This window comes from Osmerus mordax, chromosome 5, assembly GCF_038355195.1.
Source record: "Osmerus mordax isolate fOsmMor3 chromosome 5, fOsmMor3.pri, whole genome shotgun sequence".
NCBI lineage: Eukaryota > Metazoa > Chordata > Actinopteri > Osmeriformes > Osmeridae > Osmerus > Osmerus mordax.
The window spans coordinates 2,522,445-2,535,671 of NC_090054.1; the positions used below are offsets into that span (position 1 = coordinate 2,522,445).

Below are 13,227 nucleotides of genomic sequence, written 5' to 3' on the forward strand. Positions count from 1 at the left end.
AGCTGGCATGGCATTTCAAGTCGGCGTGTAGAGCCCATGTATGGTGGTCCTCTCGTGTTCTGGCACACGCGACTGGCGTGTTCGTGTCAGAGGAGGCTGCGCTCTGATTGGCTCCACCGTATGACCTCACCACAGTGGAATGCCAAGCAGGTACACACTACGCCAGGTGTGGAGGGTGTCGGAGAGCGGGCGTCTAGTGGAGCTGACGGTTTGCTGACGGTTAGCGTTGTTAGCGTAGTTGAACTAACTGCCGTTGGTTAGTTTGTGTGGCCGTGGTTGTTGTTGACTTGCCTTGTGCTGCTCTATCAGAGCACACAGCGCCTCCTCGTCGTCGGGCAGGCTGCCATGGAAACGCAGGCCCTGCTCCGCCTCGGCCAGCCACTCCAGCAGGATGTGAACCGTGGAGTGGAACTCCTCCGCCTGGAGACACACACACGTATACACACACACACACACGTACACAAGTAGCACGGTCAGGTTTTGATTCATAACGGTACTTGAGTTCCATACATGTGCACACGCGCACACACACACACACACACACAGGTTGTGGCTGCGGGGCGTACCTGGGAGAGGGCCTGCTCCAGTCGCTTCTGCTTGGACACGGACAGAGAGCACACGGTGTCCCAGCGGGTGCTCAGCTCCCTCATCTGCACCTTGACCCAGGCGGCGTCGTCATGGCTGCTGTCCACCAGGTCCCGGGCCGAGCGCTTCAGGGCCTGCACGCTGCCTGTCCTTTTGCCCAGCTCCTTCTGGAACACCTGGGACACGGGGCAGGGGCACACTCAGGGAGTCAGGTGGCTGAGCGGTTAGGGAGTCGGGCTATTAATCAAAAGGTTGTTTTCCCGGCCGTGCAAAATGACGTTGTGTCCTTGGTCACATGACGTTGTGTCCTTGGGCAAGGCACTTCACCCTACTTGCCTCGGGGAGAATGTCCCTGTACTTACTGTAAGTCGCTCTGGATAAGAGCGTCTGCTAAATGTAATTAAAAAATAATAATTATGCCGAACCACACACACACACACACACACACACACACCGAACCATGGTCTCTGCCTTGCACAGCTAACACTCTCTCTGTCCTGCTCTCTCTCTGTCACACACGCACACACACCAAACAATGGTCTCTACATTGCACAGCTAACTCTCTATATTTCTGTCTCTCTCTCTCTCTCTCTGTGTTACTGCCACACACCGTGTTCTGAGTCCACAGCTTAGTAAGAACCCAGAACAGGAAGACCTCACAGCTGATGTATGCATTATGCCATGAGATTCATCTCACAGAAACCCAGTCCTCCGGATCCATTCTCTCCAGCAGGCCAGCTCAACTCCTACTCAGAAATCCCTCATCATCACTGCTGGTTGCTGATTGGACCTGACAGGGTTCCAGCCCCCTGCCAGAACACCTCTGCCCTCTAATCATGACATCACCAGCTATCAGGGGTAAGTAAGGGTGAGCCTCTAGCTGGAAACATGGAGACAGAGTCAGAGAGAAAGAGTCAGAGAGAAAGAGTCAGAGAGAAAGAGTCAGAGAGAAAGAGAGAGAGCGAGAGAGAGCGAGAGAGCGAGAGAGAGCGAGAGAGCGAGAGAGAGATTCAGATTTCTTGCCCAGCTCAGTCTCTCTGGGCCCTGCTGCCTAATGTCTCCTCTAATTCAACACAGCGTTTCGTCACGTAACACCGTTTCCGACAAGCGCCCCAGGGAGGGCAGATGAATCACATCTCTGTCATTTAATCCCACTGGTCTCTCCGCCTGGAGGGAGGGAGACTAGCAGGGAAAACATGAACATGAGGAGCCAGGTCTAGCTCTGTGTGTTCAAGCTGCTCTGTGCTACAGGGACAGCTCTGGTGTCAGCTTGTGGTCTCTATCAGGTTGAAGTGGCCATGGTCCTGGTTACCTTGTGGTTGTTTTGAGGTTAAAATACCCATGGTCCTGGTTACCTTGTGGTTGTTTTGAGGTTAAAAGACCCATGGTCCTGCTTACCTTGTGGTTGTTTTGAGGTTAAAAGACCCATGGTCCTGCTTACCTTGTGGTTGTTTTTAGGTTAAAAGACCCATGGTCCTGCTTACCTTGTGGTTGTCCATGAGGTTGAGGACGAGGTCTATGTCTCCGTGGACGGGCTGGTCGTCAGCCAGCTGCGGCTCCACCTTGTACAGCCAGTCTATGAGTGCCTGCAGGGCCTCTGTGAACTGGCCCGAGAACAGCAGGGCCTCCTCCAGCTTGTTCTGCCTGGAAGACCACTCACAGTTAGCACTCCGACCTGCTGCCGATCATACTCAGTCTGTGCATGAAGACGCCGTCATTACCAGGGAAAAAGCTCGCGCGCAACAACAAAATAGCGTTGACATAACGTGAAACCACACAAGTTTAATGTCCCTATGTACTGTATAAGGCAGGGGTGTCAAATCCTGGTCCTTAGGGGCCGCTGTCCTGCATGTTTTAGATGTTTCCATGATCCAGCACACCTGATTGAAATGAATGATCGTTACCAGGCTTCTGCTGAGCTTGATCATGATCCATTCATTTGAATCAAGTGTGTTGGAGCAGGGAAACATCTAAAATCCTGGAGCGCTTTAATCAGCTGATGGCATAGTCCCAGTCTGAGTGTGTCTGACAGCCAGGACAACCAACATGTTTCATATCATCACAGCATGTCCAAGTGTTGTTAGTGTCCTTGCAGACACTTTTACACCAAACGCCATCTTGGTCGATTGCTCACAACATCTGGATGCTTGTTCCACCTCCAAATTTCGGAGTGATTTATCAACTTCAGAGTGACTAAATTCCGAGTGTTTTGCTAACTTTCGAGTGATTGGCTGAAAATAATAACACGGTAACCATGCATTTGCATTTATCCAATCAGCATAACAGAGGGGGCATTTGAACCTGAGACCATCCTGATCTGCAGTCAAATGATTTACCACAGAGCTACACAAACATTTTTGTTTTCATGACTTCAGAGTGTTTGATTAACTTGAATTACTAACATCTGAGTGACGTGACAAATATTTGAGTGATTTATTACGTTTTGAGAGAAGGGATTTGATTTTGAGTGATTCAATCACGTGTGAGTGATTTTTAGCATCTGAGTGATGTACTAAGATTTGAGTGACAAGCTTTCGAGTGACTTAATCCGTTTTGAGTGACTGACGAGCGTTTGTGTCCTGCTAACTCCTGAGTGTGTTTCTAACTCCTGGGAGACCTATGACCTCCAGTCCTCTCCCGTCCAGGACGTACCTCTCCACAGACTTGCCACAGACCGTGTCCCACTTGTCTCTGAGCTCGCTCAGCGTGTCGTCCAGCCTCTGACGGTCATCCTGCAGCGACGTCTTGTCCTTCAGGGCGCGGCCCGTCCGGCTGGTTGTGTCGTACACCGAGTGTTTGCTGCCCAGAGCCTTCTGGAACTCCTGTAGGGGGTGGGGGAAAGGTCAGGACTCCTTCCTGTCATGCAGGGTACACTGGGAGATGTAGGCCCTGTTCAGCTTCACAGTCGGTCGACAAAACGACTCGATCATGAAAATAACAGTCCTTCATATCTCTGAGAGCGGCGCATCACAGCTGCTAGGCCTGTATCGCTCTGAGCAACTCAACCATGATCGTCTTCTGAACACACAGATGCCCACCGGCTGTCGTCTCCAGTCCTAGGAGGGTGGGAAAGGTATGCTGGGCCAGAGGCTTTGCTCGTCCTGATTATCTCTGGGTTTCCCCTCTGGCGTGCTTCTCTACAGATATAACCCTGTTACACTTGTAACCCTGTTACAGATGTGACCAAAGACAAGGGGGTCAACTATGTCCCACCCCTCCCCAACCCTCCCACCCCGAACCCGAGGATTAGAAGTATCTACAATCAGGGGTGTCCCTAATACATTCTGTACATCGAAAGATTACGCTAGGATTAGCATAAGCCTCCTTGCACATACCAGACCAAGAGCAGCACCAGCTAGCAGGCTGACCAGCAACGCTAACACCAACACCACGCTAACATTAACACCCGTACACTGGAGGATACAGCTCTCTCTGCTTACCTCTCTCTCTCTCTCTGCTTACCTCACTCTCTCTCTCTCTCTGCTTACCTCTCTCTCTCTCTCTCTCTCTCTGCTTACCTCTCTCTCTGCTTACCTCTCTCTCTCTCTCTCTCTGCTTACCTCTCTCTCTCTCTCTCTCTCTCTCTCTCTCTGCTTACCTCTTTCTCTCTCTCTCTCTCTCTCTGCTTACCTATCTCTCTCTGTCTCTCTGCTTAGCTCTCTCTCTCTCTCTGCGTACCTCTCTCTCTCTCTGCTTACCTCTCTCTCTCTCTGCTTACCTCTCTCTCCCTCTGCTTACTTCTCTCTCTCTGCTTACCTCTCTCTCTCTCTCTCTCTCTCTCTCTGCTTACCTCTCTCTCTCTCTCTCTGCTTACCTCTCTCTCTCTCTCTCTGCTTACCTCTCTCTCTCTCTCTCTGCTTACCTCTCTCTCTCTCTCTCTGCTTACCTCTATGTCTCTCTCTCTCTCTGTTTCCCTCTCTGTATCACTCTCTCCTTCTCTCCCCTCTCTCTCTGTGTCTCTCACTCAGAGTGTCATGACCTCAGACCTTGTGCTGGACCAGCTGTGTCTTGATCTTGTCTGGGTCGTTGGCTATTTCCAGTTCAGAGTCCAGAGCTTTCTCCGACTCATCCAGCCATTCCATCAGCTTGTTCCAGGTCTCATGGAACTGGAGGTGAGGGAGGAAGGGGGAGAGAGATAGAGAGAAATGAAAGAGAGAGGGAGAGAATGAGAAAGAGACATTGCGGGGGGGGGGGGAAGAAAGAGACAGAAAACAAAGAGAGAGGGAGAGAGAGAGCGAACAAGGGAGAAAGAGTGAAAACGAGAAAGAGAGAGAAAAAGACAAAACAAAGAGAGAGAAAGACAAAGACAAGTACATTAGTTTTAAACTAAAGTTCAGGGCATGATATCATATTTCACATGATTTATTGTTTTCTGTCTGACGAGTTTGTGAGACAGCCAGGGAGAGTGATGGTGCTCGTACTAATGAAAGGCTCAAGGACTCCATCCACCCACGCCTGCCTGTGTTCCCCCCTGCTGTGGAACCATAATAAACACTTCAACACAGCCAGGCGGGGGTTGTCCCAGCCCACAAGGCTGCCCTGGTGTACTGGCTGAACCTCAGGCTGAGGCTCCTGGAGATCCTGCCCTGGTGTACTGGCTGAACCTCAGGCTGAGGCTCCTGGAGATCCTGCCCTGGTGTACTGGCTGAACCTCAGGCTGAGGCTCCTGGAGATCCTGCCCTGGTGTACTGGCTGAACCTCAGGCTGAGGCTCCTGGAGATCCTGCCCTGGTGTACTGGCTGAACCTCAGGCTGAGGCTCCTGGAGATCCTGCCCTGGTGTACTGGCTGAACCTCAGGCTGAGGCTCCTGGAGATCCTGCCCTGGTGTACTGGCTGAACCTCAGGCTGAGGCTCCTGGAGATCCTGCCCTGGTGTACTGGCTGAACCTCAGGCTGAGGCTCCAGGAGATCCTGCTGGCACTGTTCACACTCTGAGGAGCTCTATCAGCCTGGGGAGTGGACACTGCAGACTAGACTGTCTACTGAGCTGGGGGCTGGGTACTAGACTGTGTGTGGTACTAGACTGTGTGTGGTACTAGACTGTGTGTGCTACTAGACTGTCTGTGTGTGGTACTAGACTGTGTCTTGTACTACTGTAGACTGTCTGTCTGGTCCTAGACCGGACTGTGTCTGGCTGTGTGTATGTGTGTGTCTCCACCCCCTCCCCCCCTGCCCACCTGCTTGGCCCTCTTCCTGGCGTCGTCCAGGAGACGGCCTCTCTCCACGGACCGCTGCAGCAGCTTCTCCCAGCGGCCCTGCACGCTGAGCAGCAGGTTCCTGATCAGAACCACGTCCTGCTTCTGGCTGAAGTACTTCAGGTGAGTCCCAGTCTTGTCCAGCTCCATGATCTGATCTCTGTGGGAGTTCACCTCGGTGACAAACACCTGAGACACACGGACACACACACACATGATCACACACACACAACCACACACACACACACACACACCACCACACACACGACCACACACATGATCAAACACACACACACATACAATCACACACAGGACCACACACACACATACAATCACACACAGGACCACACACACAATCACACACACACATACAATCGTACCCACACCAATCCCACACAATCACAGCGAGCAAGGACAAGGGTTATATTATGAACCACAAAGGCTGAAAATGACACACATTTGCCTAACAGATGTCAACACACCCACACACACCTTGGACAACAATTACACACATTTGCCAAACAGATGTTCCCCCCCCCCCCCCCCCCACACACACACACACACACACACACCTTGTGCTCGTCGATCTGGAACATGATGGTCTCCAGGATGAGAGAGGCAGGAGAGGCCATGGTCAGGGTCTGCTCTGACTGAGTCAGCCAGTTTATGAAGTCCTGCAGGTTGTCATGGAAATCTGTGGCCAGACCCAGAGCTTCCTCCAGTTTCACCTACAGAGAGGAGGGAGGGAGGGAGGGAGGGAGGGAGGGAGGGAGGGAGGGAGGGAGGGAGGGAGGGAGGGAGGGAGGGAGGGAGGGAGGGAGGGAGGGAGGGAGGGGTTAGAGGGACAGAAAGAAAGAGAGTGAAGAAAGAGATGAGCACTCCTCTTTCTCGCTTTCTCACTTTATCTCTCTCTTTCTCTCGCACACAAGCACACACACACACACACACACACACACACAGATACTCCAGTCACCGCAGCATGAGGTAATGGTTGCAGGCGGTTAGTGAGACCAGCAGGAAGAGCAGAGCTCTGAGTCTGTATCCTCCAGGTGTGAAGATAGAGACGCCAGCGCCTGATGTGACCCACGCCACACGGAGGCCTGAGGAAGACAGGAAACACCTCCAGACCTGTGGGAGGACTGGATGTGTCACGTCCTCATGTACAGCTGCCAGGGGGCATGACCTGAGCAGGCAGGCTGCTCGTCTCTGCTGAGGGCAACAGCCCTGGCTCGGTTTCAACAGCCCTGGCTCGGTTTCAACAGCCCTGGCTCTGTTTCAACAGCCCTGGCTCTGTTTCAACAGCCCTGGCTCGGTTTCAACAGCCCTGGCTCTGTTTCAACAGCCCTGGCTCTGTTTCAACAGCCCTGGCTCGGTTTCAACAGCCCTGGCTCTGTTTCAACAGCCCTGGTTCTGTTTCAACAGCCCTGGCTCTGTTTCAACAGCCCTGGTTCTGTTTCAACAGCCCTGGCTCGGTTTCAACAGCCCTGGCTCTGTTTCAACAGCCCTGGCTCTGTTTCAACAGCCCTGGCTCTGTTTCAACAGCCCTGGCTCTGTTTCAACAGCCCTGGTTCTCGCTGAGGACAACTGGAACTGCTGAGAAGCAGTAGAGTACAGTAGAGTACAGTAGAGCCCAGTAGAGTGCAGTAGAGTAGAGTAAAGTAGAGTTGAAGTACAGTAGGGTAATGTAGTGTAGTGTAGGGTAAACTACAGTAGGGTAGAGTTGTAGTAGAGTAGAATGCTAAAGCTGGTTCAGTCCAGTCCAGACCAGAGTAGTCGTGTACTCCAGTTCAGCAGCAGAATGCCATGGTAACAGACAGAAACTGCTGTGGCTGAGGTTTGAACTACCTTCTAATCCAGTCCAACACACTGTAGCATCTGTTAATGTCATCTGCACTGTCCAAACGCCTGCTCCCTGTTCCTTTCTGACTCACACACTAGTGTGTGACTAGTGTCAGGAACACACACTAGTGGGTGACCACTTCCTGTGTCATGACCTAATCAGTGTGACTGGTCTAATCCACTCAGTGTAGCTCTGTCAGTACCAACACTGGGAAGGCATGGTGTTCTCTAATAAGTATACTCTTTTTTTATCCTAAAAGAAACAAGCTTTTAGAATCTTGAAAAAAGAATAATTCTTAAATCGTTACCCAGAACCTTCACTGGGTTTCTGTGTATCTTTTTTGAACCGAGTGAGCGTGAATGTTGCCACAGAGGCCAGGTGACAAAAACACATGGAGAACATCGAACCCTCCCCCGCGCAGCCTCCAGAACTCACCTTCCTGTCGGCCACCTTGGCGTGGACGCCGTCCCAGCGCTCCTCCAGGCCGGCAAGGTGTCCCTCCGTGCTGCTGTCCTGCCCAGAGGGGCTGGAGGTGAGCAGCTGTCTGCCTCGGGCCTTCAGCTCCTGGTACAGCGGCTCCTTGGCATGCAGGGCCGAGCACAGCTCCTACACACACAGCAAGGGCCAAGCAGGAACACGGTCAGTTTGTGAGTCGGCATGGTTACCCAGGAGTCTTTGCTGTCGCTACGGTGATACGCTCAACCTGGGTGGGACACTACAGTTACAAACTAAGCTCATCAAATACGCCATCGTTTCTAAGATGGGCTCATCAAAGATTCTACCGGTACCACTTATCAAGCTGCTCGGGTTTCACTTGATAAGGCTGTCAAACTGAAAATGCTCTCTTTAAATGAACAGGGCTATCCCAACAGGATAGAACAACAACATCAATGACAATTATATCTACAATGTGCCCTGACTGACTAATGTTATATGTATTAGGGCTCTCAAGTGTTGTGATCAGTTTTGGTAACCACGTAGGTCGCTGCTTTAAAGGCTTGCTTTTGGGAGAACATGGTAAGAAAAACAAGCCCAAAAATGGAGAAGGAATGAGAGCAGGCATTCATTCACACGGCCAAGTCCTTTCTCTCTTTTTCTCTTTCTCTCTTTTTCTCTTTATTTCTTTCTTTCTCATTTTATTTTTCTCTTTCGTTCTCTTTCTCTACCTCTCGCTATAGATTTTGTCTCTCTGTCTCTGTCTAATCAATGCTAATCTTTTGATTCTCCTGGGGCTCTTCTTCGTGGAATTTCTGAAGGGGAACCCTCAACAACAACAGTTAGAACCTCGTCATCACAAGACAGCCACAACAACTACGACACAGACACAAGCCAACACAACGTTCCCCCCGAACACAAAGCCCTCCCTAACCCCCCCCCGGCCCGTCCAGCTTCAGGGACGGGCTTCCACAGGAGAGGTGCAGGTCTCAGAGTGGGATTCTTCTGCTGTGTCATTTCATTTTCACCCTTCACATGACGACCAGACACACTGTGTACCAGGCAGCCATCTGCTGCAAGGCCCCTCACACACACACACACACACATCCACACACAAACACACACACACACACATCCACACACAAACACACACACACACACACATCCACACACACACATTCACACTCATACACACACACACACACACACTCAACTCCGTACCAGGGCCTTTCACACACACACGCCCACGCATAAACACACACCCATGCACACACACACACACTCGACTCCATATCAAGGCTTTTCACACACACACACACACACCCACCATCCCCAGAATTGCCTTTCAGCGGAGGGCTACGTACCAGATGGGCGTGAAGCTGCTGGCGGGCGGTGTCTGGAAGCCCCCCCACCGCCTTCGACGCCCCCAGCTGGCGCTCCGTGTCTTTCAGCCAGTGCTGCATGTCTTCGATCTCGCCATGGAAACCCTGGGCCTGCAACACAGCCCAGCTGAACTCACAACAATGGCCTCGGTCTCCATTGTAAACTAGGTGAAGCAGCGCTCGTCTGAGCTGAGCGACTCAGTCATTCAGCAGAGAGTTCAGAGAGAGAGGGGTCTGTCTGGGCCGAGGGGTGTTAGAGGGAGGGAGTTAGGGTAATTAGTCTTAGTTAAGTGGTATTGTTTAATTGTGTGAAGGAAGCCTTGATTTTGGTCGGTTACTGTGTTTTTTTTTTTGCAGGGTATTATTTTTTTTTATCTTGAAAACTATGCGTCAGCCAACTTCAAATTGTAACATAAAGGGAGTCTGTTGGCTGAGCGGTGAGGGAGTCGGGCTAGTAATCCGAAGGTTGCCAGTTCGATTCCTGGTCATGCCAACTGACGTTGTGTCCTTGGGCAAGGCACTTCACCCTACTTGCCTCGGGGGAATGTCCCTGTACTTACTGTAAGTCGCTCTGGATAAGAGCGTCTGCTAAATGACTAAATGTAAATTCCGATGTTTCTGTAAAATAATCTTCACAGAGCTCTGCGGGGTTACTGGGATTCTTGGAGAACACGAGATTATATTTGGCGAACCTCTCTCCACCACAACCTCGTCCAAACCTCTGACACTTTTATAGATCTTCACTTGGATAAATTGTACTTCGTATTCATAAAGCAATACTGAACTGCTGGCAATAACGTTGTCCAGAAAGTTACAGGCCGGATAACAACCCATTCAAAATTCTTTGAATCATATTGCACGTAAAACACTTGTTGTTCAGATCAAAGCGTTCCACTAAATGTCAAAGTTATTGTTAGTGGCAGCAGGAGAGGAGGAGGAGATGGAGGGGGAGGAGGAATGAGGGAGTAGAGGTGAGAGGGGGGAGGGAAGGGGGAGGAACTGGCACCTGAACTCCCCCTCCTCTGTAATCTGTCTGATTTAGATTTTCTACATTCTTCTCCTGCTGCTGGGGAAAGAACAGACCTCCGCCTGGGTTAGTGGGACCAGGAGACAGGCTCTGCTGGGCTCCTGAGGGGGAGGGGAGGAGGGGGCAGGCAGGCAGGCCGGGGGAGGGAGGCTGGGGGAGAGGAAGGAGGCCAGAGGGGGAGGGGGAGGCAGCAGGGGGGAGGGATGACGGCTTGAGGAGGGGGGCTGGCAGGGATAGGGACAGGGGTGGGGGGCTGGGGGAGGGAAGGTTGAGGGAGGAGGGAGGGTTACGGTTTGTGGAAGAACGAGACTCATGCCACCGGCTCTCTCTGCAAAACGCCAATCCCAAGAAACCCAGACCCAGACCAGTAAGAGGGGTGTGTTAGATTCGTCTCCGGGCCCCTACCTGCAGCAGTGCGCTGTCCAGCTGCTGCCTGCGGCGCTCCGTCTTCTCCAGGATGCCCGCCCAGCGCAGCCCCAGGCTCCCCAGCCTGCTCTGCAGGCCCGAGGCCTCCTCCCCCTCGCTGGAAGCCACCAGGTCGGCCCCCCGCCTTGTTCACGGCCTCCACCGTGCTGGTGTGGGCCAGCACGTCGTTCTGCAGGACCTGGGACACACAGCACATCCAGCACCATCACGCTACGCTGGCAGAGGCCATGTACAATGATATTTCAGTCCGTTTTCCTGTCGATTTTGCACATTTCGTGGTCTTTCCTGTTGCCTTGGGGACCTTCGTTGCATATTTTGAAGCCACTGCTGTTGTAATTTCCACTCAGGGATCATTAAAGTGCTTCTCTATTTTCTTGTGACTGGATCAAATGCATATTTGCAAAAATACAGTCACATGCAGCTGGATTTAGAAGATTGTAAAGGAGGCAGAAAGTGGAGAAGAAATAGGAACCAGATTAGACTAAGCAGATGATTCCACTGCCATCAACAGGCCTGCATTAAGGATCACTCCATAGGGGGATTGGTCATAAGCTGGTTAACAATCTCCCAAAGTCTGGGATCACTTTAAGTTTCGTATGGGCAGTATTCTAAAGGATATCCTCCCTAAAAGTATTCTATAAAACGGTTTTAGACAAATTTAGAGATTCTAGTTTATTCTGATGGCCATTTAAGATCCTGTTTGTGTGTGTGATGTGTGTGCGTGTGTGTGTGTGTACTGTATGTGTGTGTGTGCGTGTGTGTGTACTGTATGTGTGTGCGTGCGTGTGTGTGTACTGTATGTGTGTGCATGTGTGGAGGGATATTTGTTGTCATCTGTGCTAATCCCGAGGTCAGAAGGTCAGGGAGGAGACACAGATTAAAAGAGAGAGAGACAGACATGGAAAGGAAGAGAGACAGACAGAGAGAGGAAGAGAGACAGACAGAGAGAGGAAGAGAGACAGACAGAGAGAGGAAGAGAGACAGACAGAGAGAGGAAGAGAGACAGACAGAGAGAAGGAGAGACAGACACAGAGAGGAAGAGAGACAGACAGAGAGAGGAAGAGAGACAGACACAGAGAGGAAGAGAGACAGACACAGAGAGAGGAAGAGAGACAGACACAGAGAGGAAGAGAGACAGACACAGAGAGAAGGAGAGACAGACACAGAGAGGAAGAGAGACAGGCAGAGAGAGGAAGAGAGCGGTGATGGTAATCCCACAGCGCCGACACACTGGGGCAGAGGATGGCAGGCGGAAGGCTTACATGGTGCTTGGCCAGCTCTATCTCGATGGCCTTGGGCTCTCCAGTGGCCTGTCTCTGCTCAGCCAGCAGCTCCTCCGTGTGACTCATCCAGGCCAGCAGCTCGTCCAGGGCGTGCTGGAACTGCCCCAGCGCCAGCAGCGCTCCCTCCATCTTGTGCTGCACCGCACAGGACAGACACAGACAGATACTTTAAGATACACTTCAGTACGCATCTATAGCATTGGTTCCCTGTATGCCCCTCTAATGACACCCATCCCTGACAATGCCTTTATCACTCTACCCAACCCTGTAGCCCTGGCGACGCCCCTTTAACTCCACCCAACCCTGTAGCCCTGGCGACGCCTCTTTAACTCCGCCCAGCCCTGTTGTCCTGGCGACGCCTGTATCCCTCCACCCAGCCCTGTTGCCCTGGCGACGCCTGTATCCCTCCACCCAGCCCTGTTGCCCTGGCGACGCCTGTATCCCTCCACCCAGCCCTGTTGCCCTGGCGACGCCTGTATCCCTCCACCCAGCCCTGTTGCCCTGGCGACGCGGCTGGGGTCAAGCTGACCTGTCGGTGGATGATCTTCTCGTCCAGGCCGGCCCAGAGCATCTTCAGCTCTGCTACCGGCTCCTGGATGGCCAGACGGTCTCCCTCCTCCGTCACCTTCCTCAGAAGCAGCCCTGCCTGGTGGCTCAGGCGCTCCATCTCTATCTGCAGCTGGTACGCCTCGCTCTTGAACTCCTGGAGTACACACAAAGGTATACACACACACATACACACACACACAGACATATTAATAGAAATCCTTGTTGCTGTGATCTCTCTTGGCAACAATACAAGGCCCCGCCTGTTTGGCGGTGCCTGCTTTAGACACAAACACCCAACTCAGTCAGGCCAGTGGACATGCAGACCTGTCATACAGAACGCCGTGACTGACAAAGGCCTTATTGTGGCTAAACCATACAGCAGCAGCATTACCCTGCGACCTGATAATACACAGCTTCAACACAAAGCTGCCAGCTGAAGTATTCAGGCTGTAGAACAATGTCCTATAACTGAAGCCAGGAGAGGAGAAGGGACTCCTCACAAAGAG

At 52.0% G+C, this 13,227-nt stretch overlaps 1 protein-coding gene across 1 annotated transcript in view; it reads right to left on the bottom strand.

The window, feature by feature from the left end:
* Nucleotides 1-13,227, bottom strand: part of dst (dystonin) — a 141,118-nt gene that overhangs the window by 10,184 nt on the left and 117,707 nt on the right. Inside the window, 13 exon segments of the mRNA XM_067235813.1 lie at nt 292-420; nt 567-761; nt 2,070-2,229; nt 3,238-3,407; nt 4,572-4,691; nt 5,762-5,968; nt 6,352-6,507; nt 8,055-8,225; nt 9,419-9,547; nt 10,869-11,003; nt 11,005-11,067; nt 12,152-12,307; nt 12,702-12,875. Coding sequence (XP_067091914.1) covers nt 292-420; nt 567-761; nt 2,070-2,229; nt 3,238-3,407; nt 4,572-4,691; nt 5,762-5,968; nt 6,352-6,507; nt 8,055-8,225; nt 9,419-9,547; nt 10,869-11,003; nt 11,005-11,067; nt 12,152-12,307; nt 12,702-12,875 — 1,965 coding nt within the window.